This window comes from Gallus gallus, chromosome 2 (genome assembly GCF_016699485.2).
Source record: "Gallus gallus isolate bGalGal1 chromosome 2, bGalGal1.mat.broiler.GRCg7b, whole genome shotgun sequence".
Classification (NCBI taxonomy): domain Eukaryota; kingdom Metazoa; phylum Chordata; class Aves; order Galliformes; family Phasianidae; genus Gallus; species Gallus gallus.
Window position 1 is genome coordinate 128,475,975 of NC_052533.1, and position 23,111 is coordinate 128,499,085.

General features: G+C 41.8%; 1 protein-coding gene across 2 annotated transcripts in view; it reads right to left on the minus strand.

Moving 5' to 3' along the window:
- The window catches only part of NCALD (neurocalcin delta), a 49,648-nt gene that overhangs the window by 13,019 nt on the left and 13,518 nt on the right, over positions 1-23,111 (minus strand). The window contains exon 2 of one of the 2 annotated variants that reach the window (NM_205143.2): positions 2,938-3,334. The exons of the other annotated variant lie outside the window; for it this stretch is intronic. Within the exon in view, the coding sequence (NP_990474.1) occupies positions 2,938-3,315 (378 nt within the window). The 5' untranslated portion in view covers positions 3,316-3,334. The remainder of the gene's footprint in view (positions 1-2,937; positions 3,335-23,111) is intronic. 2 annotated transcript variants of the gene reach the window in all.

Consider the following 23,111-nt stretch of genomic DNA (forward strand, 5'->3'; position numbering starts at 1 on the left):
AGGTGAAATGGGTTTAATACAATACTCCGTTTGTATTAAACTGAAAGTGTTATTCTCACCTCTTGGCTTAGGACTCATAACGTGAATCCCATGATTCCACACTGTGAAAAAAATGCACCCCTAACACAGGGCTTCCATATTTTATTTGAAGTTTTACCGTAAGAGATTCTTGCCAAATACGTCCAATTTCATCCAGGGGAACAAAAACAAAACTTCTATCTGGTTTGCAGTTATTTTTGAATGTTCTGAGCTATTTAGATTATGGGTAAACATACGAGAGACGTGAAAAGCATTTCTAGAGCAGAAGAACCTGAGGTGAGGTCTGTCAGGAGGGCAGCCTATGCAGCCTCTTCCTGCAGCACTTTGCAGATGTGCTGTGACTGGCAGTAGTATTAAAGTGGCTACAAAAAGTTGTTCTGAACTGTTCATAGCGCTGTTGTTGGTACTAAGAAGGAAAACGTACGTAACCATTGGCATTACAGAGAAAATGGCTGTGGAGAAATGGCTTTCCAAGCACAAAGGAAACAGGCTGAAAACGATGAGAAGCTTGCCATGCTTCTCTTCCGCATTATTTCAGATGCAGTAATCCCAGTGTACCCTGGAGCTGTAAATAAGGGGCAGCATTTTTCAGTGAAACTACTTTTAAATTGGTTGCTTTTTTTTTTTTTTTTTTGCATTCATTTTGATATATTGTCTCAAACACGAATCTAGATGAAAACATAGTAAACTCTACTATATCATCAGTATGCAAATGTATGCTGGATAAGGGACTTGTAATAGGTTCCTCTGAGACATCTCTCAGAGATATTACAGAGTTCTGTTTTTCACAATCAGAAGCTGAGGGCATCCACAAAGGCATTCAATACAGAATGCTGTCTTTCCATATTAAAAAAATAATCATATTTCATAAATGAAAGTGATAGTTACTAGCTGCTTTTTTATAAGGCTGATCACTGTACATCAGAGGAACCTCTTGATAAAGCAAGAAATGGCACTTCTTGCCTGGTTTCGGATCACAGCTGAATGTACTTTCAGAAACCACGCAACAAATCATAGAATCATAGAATCATAGAATGGCTTGGGTTGGAAGGGACCTCACAGATCATGAATCTCCAACCTGCCCACAACAGGCAGGGCTGCCAACCTCCCCATGTAATACTAGAGCAGGCTGCCCAGGGCCCCATCCAACCTGGTCTTGAACACCTCCAGGGATGGGGCATCCACAACCTCTCTGGGCAGCCTGTACCAGCACCTCACCACTCTCTTGGTAATCCTACCCAACAGGGAGAAGCTAGGGGCTCCTGCTGCCTCCTGCACTGCAGGTTCACTTTGTGGTGGCAGCATGGTTGTAAAAGGCACTGCTATAGTTTGGTACCAAGATGGTGACAAAGGAGGCCAAGCATTTCAGCCTCAAAGCACGCTGGTGAGCAGGTCTGTGGTCACTGGGAAAAGCTGCTATTTCTGCTGGTCCTTGTTTGGATCACTACAGAGATCCCAGCCATCAATACCTTAAATTTGATATGAACACACTTGTGGCCTTGTTCTCTGTATCTGTAAACCTTCTGATTTGGTGATGGATGTTGCTACTGAGCACTTATGCCTCCTGTAAACACTTGCTGGCAGCCTTTGGTGTGTCTCCTCCTGAGGAGAAGGCACTTGCTAGTGCTGGAATCCTTTGGTCTTTGCTTTGTGTTTTCTTAGTTCTTTGGGGATTCCCTTTTTATTTTTCATGACGAGAAGCATAGCTAGAAAAAATGCATTTGGCAGCCTGTTACCCTGTCCACAGGGATGTAAGATTTGAAGGAATAGAGTTTCTTCTAATGCAAATACTCCCCTGCACCGAGATTGAGTGGTGTCTGTTCGCTCAGGGCAGCCCTGCTTCTTACCCCAGAAATTGGAACACAAACTAAAATTGGTGGAAAACAACACAACAACTCTACATTTGCAACCGAGCCACGTATCTGCTCTTACTGAAGAAGCGTGTTTGTTACTGTTTGGAGGACACGGAAGATCCCCGACAGAAAGACAAGGGCATCACACATTGCGCTGATTCCATACACACAGCTTGCCATCACAGGCTGTAATTTGTGTGTATTCTTTTCTCTTCATTTCCAGTACAAATACAAATCTGAATAATACAGTACATAGCGAGCACTGCAAAATCACCAACGAAGTGAAGGATCTGATAACAGCCTTTCTTTTTTTTGAACAATGCTGCATTACACAGACTCAAGCTGTGTACATACCCTATTGTACCAAAAATGTATTAAAGCTTTCAGTAGAGTGATGTACCTCAAGGGTAAAAACGCGTTAGACAAAGACAGAATGAGGTGGGACTCCCATTAACAGCACAAGAAAATGCATCCAAAGAAGTAGTGTATGGAAACTTCATCTATCCAAAGAAGGTTTATCTGTACTGGCAAGTTAGTATGAAGATAGCTGGTACGGCATTAGTATGCAGACCATGCTGGAATTAGACAGACAGATGTGTTTTAAAATACATGGGCTGTTTTTTCATAACAACATGATTTCAAAGCAGATTTCTTATTGAGGGAGCCTGTCTTCCTTAAAAGTAGGCTATCTGGTTAATCTGAGATACCTACTTGGTCCAACTGTAATTAACTGTAATTAGTTGGCAGTGATTTCCCAGGGGGCAGAAGCACACTGATCAGCAGGCTAACTGCTCTGCTCCTGGAGGAGAGCTTCCCATGCAGTGTATCACTCAGAAAAACTTAGGTTGGATATCAAATGCTGTAGGATGAACTGTGACAAACCTTTGCCAAAGGAAATAGCATTTTACATTCAAGCATTATACAGAGAACTCAGAACATCAACCCCAGGTGCTGCCATGGTTTTTCACCCAGTTCTCATTCTGGCATCGCTCCATAATTTGTTTGGAATGAGGGAAGCGAAGGGGTGCCTTTGAGCAGCACATACCTGTACAATTTCCAGCATCTCTGACTTACTGATGTAGCCGTTCCCATCGAGATCGTACATGCTGAATGCCCACTTCAGCTTCTGCTCCAGTTTACCTCTCGATGTTACGCTCAAGGCTATGATGAATTCTCTGAAATCTATTGTTCCGTCTCCGTTGGCATCAAAGGTGCGGAATACATGTTCCGCAAACTTAGAAGCGTCCCCATAAGGGAAAAAGTTCCCATAGATTTTTTTAAACTCCTCCATGGATAAGTGTCCACTCGGGCAGTCTCTCAAGAAGCCCTTGTACCACTCCTGGATCTCGTGTTCTGTAAAGTCTGTACTTTCTAGCAAATCTTGCATGACTTCAGGGCGTAGCTTGCTGTTTTGCTTTCCCATGTTGGTGTCAAAATATTACCTACAGAGGAAAAAAACCCCTTCATTTTAGTTATAACAGTTATTAACATCTGTAATTATTAATAACAGTTAGCTTGAAGGCTGCAAAAGAACAGTGTGTTGGAGTTTTGGCGATGGTTCGCACTTGGGAATCAACTGAAAGTTTTTACAGCGTCTCCTACTACAACTATACTCTGAAAAAACTAACAAGCCTCTCCTACATGTTATTTATTTTGCACTTTCACAGTGTGGAGAACTGTCGTTACACTGAATTTATTGCCATCCTACTTTCCCTTTGAAATCACCATGTAAGCAATGGATGATGTGAGGTGCAGGCTGACTGCTGGCTGTGTGCCGCAGCACATCCTCCAGCCAACCCAACCAGCTCAGGGACATCACCCCAAAGAGCTGCTTTTTATTTGTTTGTTTGTTTGTAGCTGCAAATAACTGTTTTTACTTGGTTTAGCTCCAAAATGGGATCGGAGTGCGTCTATAATGGGCACACAAACCAGGAGCTCCAAAGAACTTCTTCATGAGTCAGTCAGAGCAACCGTACTTTGCCTCTCTTTTTGGCATGGACCAATTCCCATTTTATTTCAAATGCAGATAAAATCTGGGAAGATTTTATGAAGGGTGGATTCCCTGCCCCAAACTACAGGGGGGTTGTTGGTTTGTTTTTGTTTTGTTTTTTTTTAGGTTCGTTTGTTTAAAATTCTCCTTGTAGCCAAAAATTGGAGTTATTACTAAGAAATAGTAGTCTGGGTGGTCACAACTCTTTGAAAACAAACCTTTTTTTTAAAAAAAAGGGGAAGGAAAAACAATGAAGTATCCAGACAAGAACGTTGGAAAATCATTTCACTGAAATTAACCGTTAAGAAAAATTCTTTTATCTCCACCATTTCAGTTAAATCACGTTAATTATATTTTATTCAAGGCAAGTTGCTACGCATCACACTGCGCAGCAGATTTACTAATGATTGGAGGTGTTTGGATTTGAAGTTTCAGAGCCGGAGTGCGTTGGCTCCGAAGGACAGCACCGTCATTTTTCCTGGAAGCTCAGCGTTACACCTGAGCTGTGGGGAGGTACGCTTTGTCGACAGAGACCTGCCTGAGAATTTATCAGGGGAATGACAGTCACAACTAAAATCTGATGTGTGGACAAGTTAAGTAGAATTGCAAAATAATTTATACAAGACTCCCACGCTGTTGTCAGAACAGAGCCTCTGAGCTGCTGAGATGAATTTATGAACGATGCCTGGAGTGGCAAATGAATGTTCAATAAAATGTCCCTTCTAGATCAAGGTAATACTTTTAAAAAACGCAGAATAAAACAGAATCATTAAGTGACAGCAGCAGCTAGTGAGAAATGTACTGCCATTTGAAGCTCAGCTCCTGCCTCTCCTATGTGACACTAGGAAAGAGAAATAGGGGCTCCCCCTAAATTATGTTCATTGCTTCCTGTAGAAAGAAACTGAATTTGCACAGGGTGAATTTGAACTTCTCAAGGCAGCTGTCTCCTTCATCTCCTGTGTTCTTGAACTACAGCAACCTAAAAGCTTTATTTCTCAGAGATGAGATGGCAGGATCCATCTTAGATCAGTCCGTGCCTCCACAGGCTCCACCAGCTGCAAGTCTGAGCTCCTAGAGCCGATGGAGAGGATGCTCCCTGCTCATGGACAGGAGGCTGACACACCGAGGAGTCCTGTCCAATGGGAGCTCCTCCATCTCCTGCCCACCTCAAGGATCTGCACGACTAGCTCAATCCAAATGATGTCTTTTCTTCCCAAAGGATCTCCAAAACACTTGGAAAGTGGAAGATGGCACCTCAAAGGTAATTTTTTTCTATTACCTTTCCTCCTGATAAAAACCTGCCATATAGTTCTGCAGTCATCCAAGCTCTTAATACCCTGAAAATGTCAGAAACGTCCCCGTTCTGTAGACCCAGTCCAACAGCTGAGTGTTGTGTTGCCTTCAGTGGGCGTTGGTTGGGATCCCCAGTAAACAACATGGGTGCAAGCAGAGTGCACAGATCACATTAGACGTATTTGTGCTGAGCAAAATGGCAGGAGTGGGGTCTTCCAGCAGGATGGAAAAGCACCTGGGCAAGTGAAGCGGCAAGGCTTAGTTTAAAGCGGGACCAGTTTAATAAAAGCAATCCAGCAACGTCCCACAGCAGTTAGCATCTACCCATGCCTGCAGCCTACAACTGCCCCACAGCCCCAGGGCAACATGCTCTGCAGACATTGGAGGAGGGAGGGAAGATCTCTGAACCACGCACAAGCCAGCTGCAGTGGGAGCAAGCTGGCATTAGCAACATAATCCCTTGCTGCTTTTTAATACCTCAAACATTTGAGAATGCAAAGCTCAGCCTGCGCACTTCCAGTCTGGAGTCTTACAAAAATAGTATCCAGTTTCTGGCCTTCATGAGATAACTATCAATGTGTTTCAGACCAAAAAACGATGCATTTATAGATGCAGATAGCTGCAGGTCTAATCTATTTTTACCAAGGAATCAAAAAAAAGACAGGATAGCAGAATGCTCTGCATTTTATTGGTAGCTGCAAAACATCGCCATCAGGAGAAATTCTGTGTTCTCCAGGCACGAGGGGAGAACCAACAATATGTGGTTCAGCAAGGGGCAGGAACTCGCAGCCACTGTGATACCAGGCAATGCAGTCAAAAGCCATATAATTATTCTTGAGCCCACTTGCAATGAATTTGTATCACGGTCCTTGCCCTCCGACTTGTTTGTTATTAATAGGTGCTGTTCTAGGAACCATAGTGATGGGATTTATTGTGCCCATTCCATCAACAGCAGATCAAAATGCCTTTGCAGCCAAGTACAGAAAATCCTTGAGGACACTCAAAGATCCTTATAATCACTTCGTAAACTGCTGCCTGCCTCTTCAGGATAGATTGGATTATGGGCAGAGCACAGTGAGCTCAGAGACTTCCAGTCAGCAATGGCAGCAATAAATGCAAAGAATGAAATGAAGCTGAATCTGCTCAGGCGTTTTCCCCACATTTTATCACCTCTTGTAGATCTCTCAAAGTTCTAATAAATTGTGAGATGCAAGTAATAAAAGCAAGTGAGTAGTGAATGGCAATCAGTGGCAAAGGAAGGCACAGACAATCCTGAAAAATAAATACTGGAGGTATGCAAAACCAAGGGATTTGTTTTTTAATGATTAAGTTTACTTGCAGTTTCTTCCTCTGATACAGTAGTGCTGGACTTGACTTAATGGATATGAATGGCTTCTGTGTGGGGCAACACAACACAAAAATATTGTGATGCCTTATTTCTGAGGACAATATTATTTGGCAAAATAAGGTATTGGTGATGCATTTATGGCTGGAAAGGTCAATCTCATTTCAGCCCACAGAAGATCAGAAAGGAAAATGCCACTGCTGGGTGGTTGCTATGAGAAGAAGCTGTTTGCTGGTTATTGTAGGAAATGTCATAGGGAATGCTCCATACATCAGGTATTTAGAGCTAGGTGTAATCAGGCCTAGGTGTGGAATTTTTCACGAGACCAAAGGCAGAGCTTTTCAACCATCAGAATGCTATTGCAATTCCAGGAGAGCAAACAAAAGTAGTGACGGGTTTCTCCTGGACCCCCTTCCCGAGCAGCACAGCACACTGCACAGATGGACATCCAACCCTCCCAAGCACAGCCCTGACTGGGCAGAAGGGCAATGCACCCTTGTTCTGCTGCTTTTATTCCTTTTTTTTTTTTGAGAGCAGTATCTCAGAGCATATTTTTGAAAGGAAATACAACTTACTACGAATCACACAGGGACTTCAAAAAATATTCATGCAGATTAAAATTCTCAGCCTTGCCACTCTCAGTTTATCTGATGATATTGGCAAACAGCAAAGAAATGGATAAAATTCACAAGCAAGATTCATTTAAAAAATCTGTCATTCTCTTATGAATATTCACAAGGAAGAGCAGTAAACAGATTTGCAGTGCAGTATAACAAGTAAACCATGCCTGAAACACCCAGAACGGGGTAGAACTTTACTGTCCTCCAACCCCTTCAAGGGGACCTTCCCCTGAAGAAGGTGCCCCTTGGACAGCACTTGCTCCGTGGGTTTCCTGCTACAGCCCCCAGGAGAATCCAAGGACAAGAAGTGACAGCAAAACCTTTATGGCTCTGCTTGAAGTGGGGTGGGCTGCCCAAGCAGGAGCAGCTGCACAGTGTTCATGAGTTGCAAACTTGGAGACGCTTATGGATATTGAACATCAAAAGCCCAGGCTCTTAACCCTGCAGATTTACCCTTGCAGAGAAGTGTTTCAGCTGCTCCACATCATCTCCTGTTTCTTTTTATCATAATTCCTTCATGCATTTTAGCAATGAGAGTTGGAGAGGGGAGTGGGAGAGGACAAGGAGCAGAAGGGCACTGCCCCTGTCAATAAATGCTAACGCACTACTACCAGGGTCTTCAGCATCAGTGGCAGATGCTAGATAACAGCTCATCATGTTACTCTCAGCAATGCCCATGTCTTAGGCTGGAATCATTTTGTGACTAGCAAGCAGTGCTGCAGACACAAGCACTTGGAGGGTCGATGCCCTTGTGCCCCCTTGCATGGAGGAGATGTCTGCTTCCAAACTGCTTCCTGCAAGGCTGAGCGTGTGAGCGATGTGAAAAATAATGCAGTATGTGCTGATTAGTCATCCTACAGGGCTGCCCAGCAGAGGCTTCACCCACCCAGCACAGCTTAACAGTAATATTTCCCGTGCTGAATGAGAAATATGGAGATAAAAAAGATAACAGAAATCAAATAAAAGAAGACCTCACACAAATTTGGCTAAGCCTTCTTCCCAGGCTCCCAAAGAGTCTCCCTATTTCATTTCATTTCATTTCATTTCATTTCATTTCATTTCATTTCATTTCATTTCATTTCATTTTTTCCCCCATTGTTTAAGAACTCACTACAGTAAAAATCATGACGACATGCATGTACTTTTTGGTTCATAATTACTCTTTTATGGAGGAATGGCAGTTCACCATAGGCTTTGTAAGAACTAAAATACTGATTTTTCCATTAATCCTGGGTAGAGCCATCTCAGGTCTTTAAGATGAGTAACTCTTTGTCTTGGCAGACTCGAGATGACCTTTTTGAGCATTAGATATATATCTATATAGATTTGATTTCTTCAAACTCTCCAGAAGGAGTATTATTGCATAAATATGTTTGCCTTTGCCCAATATATCAAGACCAAGGACAACAGAGACTTTGCTAACACAGTACATTAGGATGACCATCCTTAGGAGGCTGTTTTTCCAGCCTTTGCTGCATTCAGCAGTTTCACTGAACACAGAACCCTTGCAGCATTTATAAACACCGGTGCTGAGCTCACTGCAGGGGAGCTGGCAGGATGTCTCAGCCCGTTCCAGCTGGGGTGGCTTTATCTCACGGTGTTCCTTCCAAAAGAGACCGTATCTCAAGATCTGAACGGCACACATTTTGTACAGAGATTTTGTCTTCTTTTACGAGACCAGCTTAGGAGCCTGAAGTTTCTTTGTTTAACAACTCTGTTCAGGACCATATTTTCTGAAATGCTCAAGGTCACGTTTTTCGACCACAGCTTACCCCAGGCTTCCCAAAAGAAGCTCATCTTCTGTTTGGACACCTGTGTAATAGGCAGCTTCTCAAAAAGCAACTGTAATCGGCAAGCTGAATAACACCATTTATTTTGGTGCCTAACGAGGGCCTGGGCACTTTAGAAGAGCCTTCCTCCTCGCCCGCCTCGCTGCAATTTGCCTTTATCCTGACTCTCACAGCTCAGCTACAGCCAACGCAGTTTATTCTCCTCTCTTCTGAAGCGCTCCCTCCCTTTGTGTAAGGCACTCACCGGCAGTAACATAAACCCTCCCCAGTGCACCCAAGCAGACCCGTCATCAAATTCACCTAGCAGCAACTTTATCAGGTTTCTAATCTGTCCTACATCTCGCGCAGTCCCTTTATGTAACCATATATGCAATACCTCGGTGGGAGGGAGTGGAAACTGAAGCAGAAAGCTACTGTTGCACAAAGTAACAGGAGAAGCTGATGTGAATTCATGATCTTGATTTTTTTTTTTTTTATCTTTGTAAATAAATAGCATGTGACTCCCAAAGAGTGACATTTGTGCTTACTCTACCCTTAAAAAAATTGCTAACAGATGGTCTCCTATTCCACAGCAGAGACTCGGTGTTGACAGATAAAATGAAAGCATGATACTGAAAAATCCTGAGCCATTAACTGCCAAATGTGATGTGCTTAAAGATGGAGAAAGAAACGAGGTTCTACCTGGAAAGCAGCTGAGGGGTTTTGTTCCATATTGGAGAAATTTCATGGAACTCTGTCAGGGAAAGTAAGCAACAGGAGAATGGGAGTGGGAGGTTTTGGCAGCCAGGACCAGAGCCTCGTTAAGGAGGTGGAAACATGATGCACTGAGCTAATGCTGGAGTTTAGCACTTCATGAATACGAATGTCCACGCCAGCACCGAGCGCTGTCAGTGCGTCTGAACACGAGGGGCCTGAGGAGGAGATGACATTTAAGACTAAAGCAATTCTGTAGAGACTGTAAGGATTTTTGAGATCCGCTTTCCGAGAACTTTTCTAACTGCAGAGAAAGCACTGACTTTTCCATTGTGTGTGATGTTTCTAAGAATCCTTCCATCCTTGTCCCTGTGAGATGAGCCCGTGAGCAGCACGGGGTGAACGCTTTTTCCAGTAGAACCCATTTCCATCCAACAGCACAGCTGAGTTGACGTCAAAATGCTTTGTGGAAAGGCGTTGCATTCCGAAAAAAAAAAAAAAAATCTAGAAAAATGTCAGAATTAATCATTTTAACTTTATCATTTCATTTTAGCGAAGCTAAAAGTTTCAGGGTGACTTTATATTATTATTATTATTTTTGTTTTGAGTTTTATGTTAGATGTTAAATTTTGCGCTGCTATAGTTCTGACATTACTGATAACACAATTCATTACCAGTGCAATGAAATAACTCGGTGTTTCCAAATCAATTTTAAATTCCACCCCACTGGGAAATTTTGATGTTTTGTTCCAATTTGTAGTGAAAATAAATATAAATGTCAAAATTTCCTGTGGATCGGGAATTTCAGATTCTAACCAGCTCTAATCAGCAACAAAGCCATCTGCTTTGTGTTAATGACTTGGGGCAGTATGTAATACTGCAGAACAGGCTGATTTTCTGTTACTCAGCATCACTTGTGGAAGTCAATGACACACGACATGGTTTAGCTCCTTGTTGTTTAGGGAAGTTTGGGGCTAGCCACTTTTACTCTTCATCCTATATTGCTACGTTAAAGGAATTTGTCATTGAAACCCAAGATTTTCCTGTGAATGTATGAGAAAATATCCTCCCAGTGACATATGGCGCAGCCGACAGCCCCTACATCTGAAGGGATCCTGTTTAAGCAGCCAGATCCTTTCCAAACCACAGTACAGAAAGTTACTTCCATTTTGCAAAGATTTTAAATTAATAATTTGATTAAAACATGCTTCATAATAATTTCTTATTTTTTGAAAATTAGTAGGAAGGGAAATCCTTGTGTCTCATAACTTCATTCAGATGACTCACAGCTTGATTTCTATTTGAGAAGTTACACTGACGTGATGAACTTCAGCACTAACAAAATAAAATAACATTTTGATACTAGTTTAAGGCAACACCTGTTCTACTTTTTCCTAAAAACTCTTCCCTGTATTCCCAACTAAATTCTTCATGCTGCAGGCAAGGTATTGAAAAAACAGGTGCCCCTGAAGTGGCCCAAAAACCCAGGCTACTTGCTCAGCCATAACCCTAACTCATAAAATTTGCTGCATCTCCTGAAAAGTTTCTTGTCAAGAGGAATGCAACTAGCTTTAGTGATGATGATATCCTCTCTTGTTCTTGATGATACTCATGCCACTCACCAGGCAGATGGTGGATGTGACTCTACTCAACCCATCCAGAATTAAAATATCACCAGGGAGGAAATGTTTTCAAACTAAAAGAGGCGAGATTGAGAATAGATATATTTTAAAAGTTTTTTACAATCAGGGTGGTGAGGAACTGGAACAGGTTGCCCAGAGAGGACCCAGATGCCCACTGCTGGAGACATTCAAGGTCAGGCTGGAGGGGCTCTGAGCACCCTGATCGAGCTATGGTGTCTCTGCACACTGCAGGGGAGTTGGACCAGGTGATCTGTAAAGGTCTCTTCCAACCCAAACGATTCTGTTTCTTTGAACCTGTAAGCATGAGGTATATCCTTCATAGCCATTTCAGCATAAAGAGAACTGTCACATGCATGAGGCCTGCACTGCTCTTGCTGACAACTTTTAGAGAAGCTCTATGTCCATTTTTAGAAGATAGATAGTCAACATCGCTGGTGCTCTCCATGGGAGAGGTGAGCTCTTCACTTAGCTGTACTCATTTGCATTCTTCAGGCACCTCATTTCTCACACAAGCAATGGAAAGAGGGAAGAGGTGAAACTGAGCAGAGCTGGGCTCATCATGACATGTCCTTGGAGTACCAGCTTCTCTTCATTCTATAAGGCAAGTAGCCTGGAAGTGCACCCCAAGTTTCTGGGGCAAACAACTAGCATTTCATGTAGACACACTGCTTTCTCTGGCATCTACAAGCACAATTTGTGTACTATCTTTTTGGAACACTTAGTTTGGGTATGATATAACGGTTGCTAGAAGATTTGTGCTCATTTTGTAAGGAAGAATGATGTCCAGTCCTGACAGCATGCTGTGAAAAACAGGCCCGTGTCATACTCGACTGCTATTTCTTGCAAAACATACTGTGTTGTCTGATTTTAGAAATTACTCAACAGGAATGAATTTGAAGCTTGAACAACATGGTAAAGGTCGGTAAGCAAACTGCCTTAAGAGGCATAGAAAAACATTTTACAAATTAAGTGCAAAAATAATTTTGTGTTCTGTGTCCATCTCTCACACACGTATGGACATGTTGTATAATCTGTACCTTCTTACTATTACTTTTATCAGTAGGCAAAACCCTAGCAGTTCTCCATGTTAAGTGGCTGCTCATATAAACAATACTGTTCTGGGAAGGAACCCTCGGAACGATATCTGTCATGCAGTCACAGTATAGATAATTTAATTTTCCTGCGGTAAAATAAAAATAATTGTGTATGTCAAAAATCAAGATATGTCCATATCCTTACATAAGGTGCAGTGGGGAACACTGTATAAAAACTAGAACTGAAACTAGACTGAAAAATCTGAGTTATCTGTTTGAATGTCTTTGTGCCACCCTTGAAAATCCTTTTCCATAAAACCAAGATGAACTCCTCCAAAAATGAATGGGTTAACAGCATTTCTGCCTTCATTATTTACATCCCACGAGGAAGTGAACAAAGTTCGTCAGATAACTGGTTTTGGACAAATGAATTTTTGTTTCATCATGTGAACAACAAACAATTTGTATCACTTTTGAAAAGTCAAAGTCAAAACGAGACAGACTCTTTCTAAAGTTTAACCTCAGGAAAACAGATTTTGCACAGCATGAAACAAACCGTCACTTCCAAGTGACTGTAAATAAACAAAAATCCTGTTCCTATTACATTTTTGGGCCTGCTTGCTTTTGCCTCTGCTGTCCTCAAGATTTCAGTTCTCTGAGATTTCATTTTGCAATTCTCTTTTCTTGTACTTGACTTTCAGCACCTCTACCCATTTTTCTTCTCTTAAGAATTCAGTTTATCGTGTTACTGTATGGAGCTCTGTTCTTTCTTTGATGTTTTCTCTTTTCTCTTATCTCTTACTTTTCTCTGCTATTTCTTAGCTCCTTAGAACAAAACCCATCATTCTTACGTTCTCTATTATCTTTGAAAACATCCATGCCATATCATTTCCTTTTACTTTTTCTCTATTTCTCTTTCTGCTACCAATGTTTCTTGGCATTGATGCTTCCCACATCACGTAGTATGCAGAAACAGTATACTAAAAATGAAGCATGTCACGACCAAAGCAACAGGATTTGGAAACCTTGGAAGGATGACATTTATAGCATAAATTCTGCATCTCTCTCTCTGCTGAAATAATCCAAAAGAAATAAGCATCTAATTCCCAGCAAACTATTACCGCTTCATCCACAATAATTTAATCTTGCTCTTTTTGTCTTAATGGTGGATTACCAGTAATGCTACCACTAGGAGCAGTTGCTGAACTCTTTACAGCACCACCAGCAGCATTTGATTCACATACTGGTGATCTGATTTGTTTTCATGGGACACAACACTTCTCAGGCATGGAAAGAAGTGGAAGTACATGTGAGTGGAAGAGATTCTGATTCTGATTAGATTTTTTTTGCCTGTAGCTAATGGAAATTTCATCTGTTACATGATGGTCAACAATACAGACCCATTCGTGAGGTCTATGCATTTACACAATCATAACCTCAAAAACATAGATTTCAGTCTCTGCTCTTATTGGTTCCAATTTCTTTTCTTTTGGTGCACACCAAACAATCTTCTTTCTGCAGTAACCTTAAGCTCTTGCATTCTTGGTATTGTGCTTTAGGAAAAATAAAAGGCCTCATACTTGAAATGTCTGCCTCTTGCTGTGTGCTACATATAGCTTTTAAGATGTCCTAAAAACATCTTTAGTTGACAATTCTCTCTTCACTGATAATTTGTGTCCCAACCCACTCCCCAACAATCCCCACTTCCACTCGTTTCAGACAGATATTTCCTAATTCTGTTCTCTACTACAAATGTTATGAAAATCAGTGAAGATCCATTGCTCAGAAACAGCATAAATGCTGAAGAAACAGCCCACTGTTTGCAAAATGCCATATAAAATCACCATACAAATTACTTATTCAATAATAACAGCACATCCTGTTCCACCAAACATGTCTCATATCTGAATGTTCTAATGACTTCACTGGAAAGTCACTTAAATCAGTGAGCAAGGCAGGGATCCTCCTGTGAATTGCCAAAAAAATTCTCCAAAAAAGATTAAGAAATTGTTAACTATGAAAGTATACGTAGAACTTAAGATTATCGACTTGCTTTTTCTTTATTAAATGAGGGGTGCTCCCCGTGAGACTTACTGCTTTTTAATGAACGCTCTAGGAAAATGAGACATTCATGAAGAAACTGTATATATATGTCATGCAAGGTGCTCTACAATCTGTCACGATGTTAAATTCAAATAGGGATGTTTTCACATTAGTCTCTACAGAATGATAAAACAGTCACTTATCATCAGTTTACCACCCAGCACTTCATTAGATTCATTTGATCTCAATCTAAATGAAAGATGTGACTATCATCATATCAGGAGCACAATTCAAACCCACACATCGTTCATTCATTTGTGATCAGATGGGAACTGGTTGCAGTGATCTCATAACGCTTTGTGAAACCTTTTATCACCGTAGCTTGTCATTCCTCTGATTTTTTGAAGGTTGGCAGTAAAGTTGGCTTTGCAGTTGGTTTCCAAGTATTCAAAATTAAAAGGAAAGAAAAGAAAAAAAAGAAATAAAGAAAGAAAAAAAAAAGAAAGAAAAGAAAAACCACACACGACAATCTTGGAGAAATGCCAGAATTTTCTGGGAAATTTCCTTGGTGAAGGAGTAGGAGTGAGATAGAGCAATATCTTTGATTTTGGCAGCAAATCTTTCTTCTGGCAACTTCATTAAACACTCATTCCCACTTTATGATTTATCAGCACAGAGTTGGCATTTCTGAGTGTGACTGATGATCCTCCCTCTGCTAACAAAATTAGAAACATCAATAATTCTCAGATTAATTGCTCAGAAAATTTCCAAGAGGCAAACATTTCCTTATTTTTAAACCCTTGTTTTCTGCTGTAGTCAAAGCAATAGAGGCCAAAGTTCAACTGCATGTACTCCGTTTAAAAGATGGGATCTCTCTACTCTGAGATTTATATGTGTGCAGAAACATGTGCATCAGTGCTATGTGGGTGGGGGAATTCTATGATGAGCCCTCAGTTCCCAGACCCTGAATATATTCTGACATAACTCACAGAGGTCTGGAAGCAGTCTAGCCCTTGTATCTATATTTTCTTTCAAGTGAACGTGGGATATGTGCATGTTAGGACCTCTAATGGGGACTACCAGGTGCAAGAAATACGAGTGCATGGAAGAGGACCTGTGTTCCCAGGTGCTGGCTCAGCCATAATGAAGCTCTGAACGTGGCTGCTGAGTGGTAAAAAAGAGTTTGTATTAGCCAAGAGGTGAGTATCCATGCTGGCAATGGCATGCTCTGGTTGTGTACTGGCACAACAGTGGTAGTCACCCCAAGCACGGAGCTGGAAGCTGTGGAGCTGCCATGAAATAACGCAAGTCTCCCCACTTTTTCCCTATTGATCACACAAGGAAATAAATGTCTTTCCAAATAAGATCTGTGTGCACTTCTACACTCACTGCTGAGATATGCATTTGGAAATCTTGGTTCAACTTCTGACTTGAAGTCTGTTTTTGCACTTCTGGAAGGATCCTAATGCTACTCCCTGTAGAGTACCATTGGGTAGTTATCAATGGCACAAAGGCATGGGTCTTCACCTTCCTTTGCAAATTAAATGGATAGGAAGGGATCAATACAGCAGCACTGCATAAAAAGAGATTAAAACACTGCTAACGAGCTGAATTTGTGAAAGAGGTTTTCCTTTTATTTGACTATACCTAATAAGGTAAAAGTGAATGGACTTTCACAGATACCTCGAAGACTCATACAAAAGCAGTGAGCCCCAGGTGAAATGTTATGTTTTCTCCATCTAGACTTCAACTTGTAACCCTCACCGGTATACACGAAAAATGCACTCGATTTTTTCCCAGGATATAAATTAATCTAGAAAAACCTTTATCTACCTTACAAATCTCTTAGGGTAGAGATATCCATGCACTCCTGTGTTTGCTGTCTGTTTCTTGACTGGCGACAGTGAGGTACAGCATAAATAAATGAAGAAGGCAATTCCTGAAAAGGTCTAAACACAGACATCTGACAGCTAAGGGAATGCTCAGTTTTCACAGAATCATACAATCACAAAAACATTTGAGCTGTAAGAGGCCTTTAAAGGTCATCTATTCCAACTCCCCTGCAATGAGCAGGGACACCTACAGCTAGATCAGGTGCTCAGAGTCCCATCCAGCCTGACCTTGAATGTCTCAAGGGATGGGGCATCCACCACTTTTCTGGTCAACCTGTGCCAATACTTCACCAGCCTCAACATAAAAAACTTCTTCCTTATATATGATCAATTCTAAATCTCTTCTCTTTTAGTCTGAAACCATTTTCCCTTGTCCTGTCACAACAGACCCTGAGAAGAGTCTGTCCCCTTCTTTCTTACAGCCCTGCTTTAGATACTGAAAGGCTGCTCTTAGGGTTTCCCAGAGCCTTCTCTTCTCCAGGCTGAGCAGCCCCAGTATTTCCAACGCATTATCAGTTAAGAGGCTCAAGTTATTCCCCTATGCATGCATCCAGGGCATTGTTTTCCTTTTACCCCAAGGCAGAAGGTTGGCAGAGCCGGGCTGCCCAGGCCAAGCACTTGACCGTGACTTGGGGACAAACCCTAAATGCTCTCTGCACCAGGCAGCACATGTGGCCTTACTCTGAGCACGGCATGGGCTGTCCAGCTCCTCATGGAGTCACTAGCACAGACAGCTGGTATTTTGCGCATTCCACCTAGAAACCAGTTTTATTATTTGTTAAATAAACATCAGTACTTTTAGACACAGGTTTAAAGTGGGTCCAAAGTAAACAAAGAGGTTCATAAAAGATGAGGCAGCTCAGGGTTATGATTGCATTATTTGTTCTTCAGAATATGAGTGATGCTCGAAGAAAGCAGCCTCTGTATGCAGTAGTGGGACTAGAGAAACAATTAAAGGATCTACATTTTGGATAAAAAAATCCTACACTCAACAGGACTTGATATGATGGATAAATAGGATGATTCTGCCTCTTATTTCTGAGACATTCTACATGTAATATCCTGGATTACCAACATACTAATGGTCATTGTGATGAAGGAATAGTGTGTTTAAATTTGAATAACCTTACTCTATAACAGATCTACGTGTTACACACCAGGTACAGACTGTTTTTTCCAATATTGTTTCCAGACTTCATATTCAAACTTAAGCAAAGCAAACAATCGATGCAAAGAGGGACACAAATATCATCACCAAACTCAGCAGTATGTTGTTTCCTAAAACAAAACAACATATTAGCTTTTAAAGTAGTCTACACCAAAAAGCATAATTCTGTTGACTTTTCTTCTGCAGAAGCCTATCTCAGTGGCTTACCATTGTATTCAACATTCAGTGGCCACTTGAGAAATCTCATTTTTCACCTAGGCGTTCTGCATCTATTTTCTAAAACCATTCATTCCCAAAGCTAGCTGATAACAAAAGTGAAATCAATTAAAGTTAGATAGAAAAATATCTAGAATGTCATATTCACAGCAGAAAATAAGGATGCTCAGAAACACACTGAGATCCTACTTAAGGTGCATGGTAATCACAACAGAACAAGGATGCTTGGATGCAACTTATCATTTCCAGGAATTATACACAGGTGGGATTATCCAAAATAGGAAGTTTTCCAGATATTTCCTGAGATGTTCACAGACCCATAGTTGAGTAAGTAGGTAAATATGAACTTACAGAACAGTAATATGTGTAAGTCTTCTTGTACACTCACACATACACATGCTCCAACTGTTTAGAGAGGAGAGCCACGGTGAGATGCAGGGAAGTTCCATAGATTTGTAAACAAAGGCTCTCTCTGTATTTAAGGAAGCACTGAATGGAAGCTTCAGGGATGCACAGCTTCTGAATCATGAGTAGATTCCTCTCCAAAGAGATCTTATTCACAAAGGGATTCCACTCATGAGTTTCTTGCAACCAGTTTCCAAGAGATGTCACCAAAAGGAAGAATAAAAGGAAGTCACATCTTACTATATCAGTATACATGTTCTGATGATACAAAAATAGATGCAAGATAAAACACTTGAGAAAAGAAAACAAAGATCACCTAAATTCTAACCTTCTCAGCATTTGGCTGAAAATTCACCATTACAATTTAATGTAATATACATGTGTGTATACATAAATACAACATATATGCACAATATAAGTGTATAGATTTGTGTCAAATAGTTTGCATAACGTAACTGCCAGAAGAGGAGAAAACTGGGACCTGCTGGTAGGGTCTTTGTTTGCTAAGTAAGTTAGAACAAGCAAGAGGGGAGCAGGCAGAGATGCTGAAAAGAACAATGGGTGCTTTGACGAGAGAACCAAATGGCTCCTTCAATCCAGCTGTGGGTTTTGGTGGGACAGATCTGAGTTCAGCCATCAAAGCAGCTCTGCACAGATCTGACTGCACCTTCACATGCTCTTGGAGCTGCAGGTCTGCCAAGTGCTGCAGAAAAGTGAGCAGGCAGCGTGCAATGGGAAGCAGATGCTGCAAGCTGGGCACTGGCCTCTCTTCCATGGCTACAAATTAAAAATGTGCCTTAAGCAAGGGAACTTCTAGAAATGTGCTGCTCACTGGATGGACCCCTTCTTCAGTGGTGACACACTGGAACAGGTTGCCCAAGGAGGTTGTGGATGCTCCATCCCTGGAGGCATTCAAGGCCAGGCTGGATGTGGCTCTGGGCAGCCTGGTCTAGTGGTTGCCTCAGCAGGGGGGTTGAAACTAGATGATCTTTAGGTCCCTTTCAACCCAGGCCATTCTATGATTCTATGACTCCTTTCTTTCCGGTTCCATAGATATTATATTTCTGGTCTATCTAAGTAACATTATTTCTTTCCTACATTAAGGCTCGGTAGCATGGCATTAAGCTCTGGCAACATTATTTACAGTAAGTCTGGTGCAAGGTGCAAGGTACTATTCTTGTAGAAAGAATCAGTTCCCAAGGCCCCAAGCTCATACCCTTGACAGATGGACTCAGTGCCACCAGAGAAACAACGCTTCCTCTGAGAAACAGGTGAATGGGAAAGCATAGGGAAAAAAGAGTTTTGGGTAGTGTGCTGTAGGCATGAAATAGTGGGAAGGGACAAATTTAATTACATAGACTGTATCATCATCAGAAGGCAACAAGAGGGCCTTCTGAGTGGAGCAGCTGTCTTCATACAGAGGGAATCACTCTTTTAGGGCATTTGTCTTTCCAAATCTTCAGTCCATCAAGGAAGTTTTTGATGGAGAGCTCAGGCACAGGTCAGTAGGAGACAGGCCTTATTCATTTAGACACCAAAAATAAAAGCAGGAATAAATAAGGTCTCTCCACTGAAACCTGCTCAAGCCAAACAGCTGTAAGCCCCTGCTCCAGTGCTGTTTGACCTTGGAAGTGCACAGACAACAGAGGCTGTCCTCTTAACACATTTTTTCAGTGGAATTCAAGTTGTACATCAGTGTCAATAGGGCTCATCACCTACCTCATACATGACCACTCTGGTGATGCAGGAACAAGTTGTTCCTTTGGCTTGAGACTCTAATGGGGAGGTGTGCACAGGGAGAATACAAGCTTCCCACAGTGTGCTGCGGTCACCATCACTTAGAGAGTGAGTGTTATACATTGGCCTTATGGTACTTCCCACATTCACGTTTCTCTCATTAGCACTGGCTTTTAGGGATATTTCTTAAATCCCATAGGCAAAAGAAGCATAAATTATTAATTTGCCCTGAGGGCAGAGTGATCCTGTGGGACAAGAAATTTTGATTTCATAAAATGAATCTTGCAGAAAGCAGAGCCCAGGAATTTGGGCTCTTTATGGTGCAGCACTGTATGCCCAGTCTTCTTGTATATTATGTCCGAAGCAGGGGTTTGGTGCCTTGTGCCGAACCTTTTACGCAACCTTTGTGCTTGTGCACGAGGCTGTCATAGTCATTACTGTGTCTCCAGTGAAGCTCAAGGAAAGACATTTATTCTCTTAAAATGGTAAAATTTCCTGTTGTAAATCCAAAACAACAGACTTTTCCTCGGATTTCCCAGAACTGTGTGCTCCTGGGCCAAGAGCAATACCAGTGGCAAGGAAGTGTCTGAGGAAAGACTTGAGTACTCCAAAGGCCGTGGTAACATTACTGAACAGCCCAAGAACAACTGAGCAGACCACATGCACTGCAGTCCCATTGCCTGAGCAGCCTCCTGGGCACCTTCTGTTTCTTCACAAACCAGAAGTGCTGTGATGCGGTGGTGAAGAAGCTTTCTGTGAGGTTTCATGTTTTGATAAATTGTCAAGGTTTATCCACACAAAGTACTCCCACACCCACAGCATCAGGCAGCTTACCAGAAGAGTTGAAGGACTTGCTCCATCCTTTGGGAGGACAATTCCCTTGAGATTGCTTCTCTGAAAGAGTGGTTAGATGCTGGAATGGGCTGCCCAGGGAGGTGGTGGAGTCACGGACCCTGGAGGTGTTCAAGGAACGTTTGGATGTTGTGTTGAGGGACATGGTTTAGTGAGAAGTATTGATAATGGATAGATGGTTGGACTGGATGATCTTGAAGGTCTTTGCCAAGCTTGGTGATTCTATGATTCTATGAATGGCCAGGACAAGTATTGTAAGGCCCCGGTCTTTCTTCCTACAGCATAATTTTCTCCTGCTCCTAACTGCTGCTGATACCAGTCTTCAGGATGTAAAGAAACTGGTTTCCTCACCCCTACTTACAAGCTGTAGATGTATGGCATGCATACTGCACATATTAATTGCCTTTTGTTATTTTTCTCTAGGAAAATGATAAACAATAAAAAATTGATTTTCTACTGAAGACTTTGAATGTCAGCTGTACTTCAGTGAATGGAATAAGAAGAAAATAATTAAACATCTGCTCTTTCACTCCTATTAGTGACTGTAAAATAGCCAGAATATTCTGAAGGTTGTGGCCATGGCAACAGACAGTAGCTTAGGAAAAGGAAACATCTGCAGTTATAATTCAACGTGAAGATTGCTCATCTCCTTCCAAGAGCTGGAAGTTTGCAATCATAACCTCAATGGGTGCTATGATTTCTTCATATTTATGTTTATTGCAAGACTTTACCATTTATAAGAGCATACAGTGGCTCAGGTACTAAATGCAGTCTTACTTTAGGGAAGAAAAGATACTGCTTTTTGGCAACAGACTGGAGGATTTGCTGGCAAATGTTTTTGTAGACAATGACAAAGTACTTTGGTGGAAGTGGGCCAGGTCTTCCCCATCATGGAGCTGTCTGGTTCCCTTAGGTCAGCAAAGTCACAGCTGCTTACACCAGAGCAAATCCCAGCAGCTGGCAGCAGACTTTCTGCAGGATCCCAAAACTGAGCCTGGAGATCTTGGTCCAAAGAGGGAAGAATTGATGGAAACTGATGGAAGTCCAAAAAATCCTAGGCCTGCCTTAACCAAGCCCACTCACTGTCCAAATATCTCCTGTGCCCAAATACCTCCTCTTCACTCTCCTGCCTGGGGCCAGGGTCTGGATTCTGCCAGGCCTGGCTGCTCTTTGGGCATACACCAGTGGAGGGAAAAAAGGTCTCCATCCAATTGAACCCAAAACAAAAATCATAGCTCAAGATGAGCCGAGGCAGATGTGGCAAAGGATGACACAAATGTTCTGCACCTGAAGCTGTTAACCAGATTCTTGCTTACTCCTCTCCTCTTCCTCAGGAGCTGAGTAAAAGGTTTGAAACTGCTCTCACCAAGAGCCAGCAGTGAAGGAAAGGGTTTTTCTGAATGCAGAGGTTACGTGCAAGTTTTACGCAGTTGTGGGTCAGCTGTTTCCAAGGGGAATTGTAAAAAATGTTTGCGTTGACCAAAGAGTCCAGGCAAGAAGCAACTGCCTGATATCAACCACAGTTCATAAAGAAATCGCTGACACTCCTCTTTGAAATGCACACATGATGAAATGGACAGAAGAAACGTCTGAAAGTAGGCAGACAGAGCCCTGGGGAGCTGGTCGTGGTGAACTCAGCTAAAACCACCAACTGGAGGCTTCCTAAAAACCTGATCTGGGGCTACACCTACAGCTAGGTGAACACCAGCTGCTGCAAACAGGTAGTATCATAGAATCATAGAATCGCTAAGGATGGAAAAGACCCACAGGATCATCCAGTCCAACCATTCGCCCTTCATCAATGGTTCCTGCTAAACCATGTCCCTTAACACAACATCCAAACGCTCTTTAAACACCACCAGTAGTGGTGGTAGTAGTAGCTGCTTTCTGTATGAGAAATAACCAGGGACAGGATGGGAGTGTCTGAAAATGTTATATTTTTGTGTGATTCCCTTTACAATGCACTGTAAGCACTCAGAAGGCACAAACAGAATTAATTTATTTGGATTTAAGTCATAAAGAAGAAATGCTCATTTGCTTCTAGGGGTTTTCATGATAACAAGATTCTACCATTAGATAACTGTAGATGCTTTTAGCAAACTATGTGGAGTACCACGCATTCAGATCTTCATAAAGAAAGACAAACTAATCAACACAATAATTTATTTTGATCTGATCAATTACTGCCCCCAAATGATGTTAAAATAGCACACACAGAGCACATGTTAAAGCCTGGAATGTAAATATTACCTTTTAAAATATGAAGACAACTAAAAGCAAAATCTGGGGCAGCCTGCAAACTTTCCTAGCATGACCAAGAGAAATAAATCTACTGCTACCAACTGTACATGGACTTCATGCCTGTGGTTTTTAACTACGCCATCCCTGTAGCAATGCCAGATGAACAACTTAATTCAGTTAAGCTGCATAAGAAACTGAGTCCCACTAGCAACACAGGACAGCTTAATCTTGAGTGAAAATCAGTGACATGTTAAGAC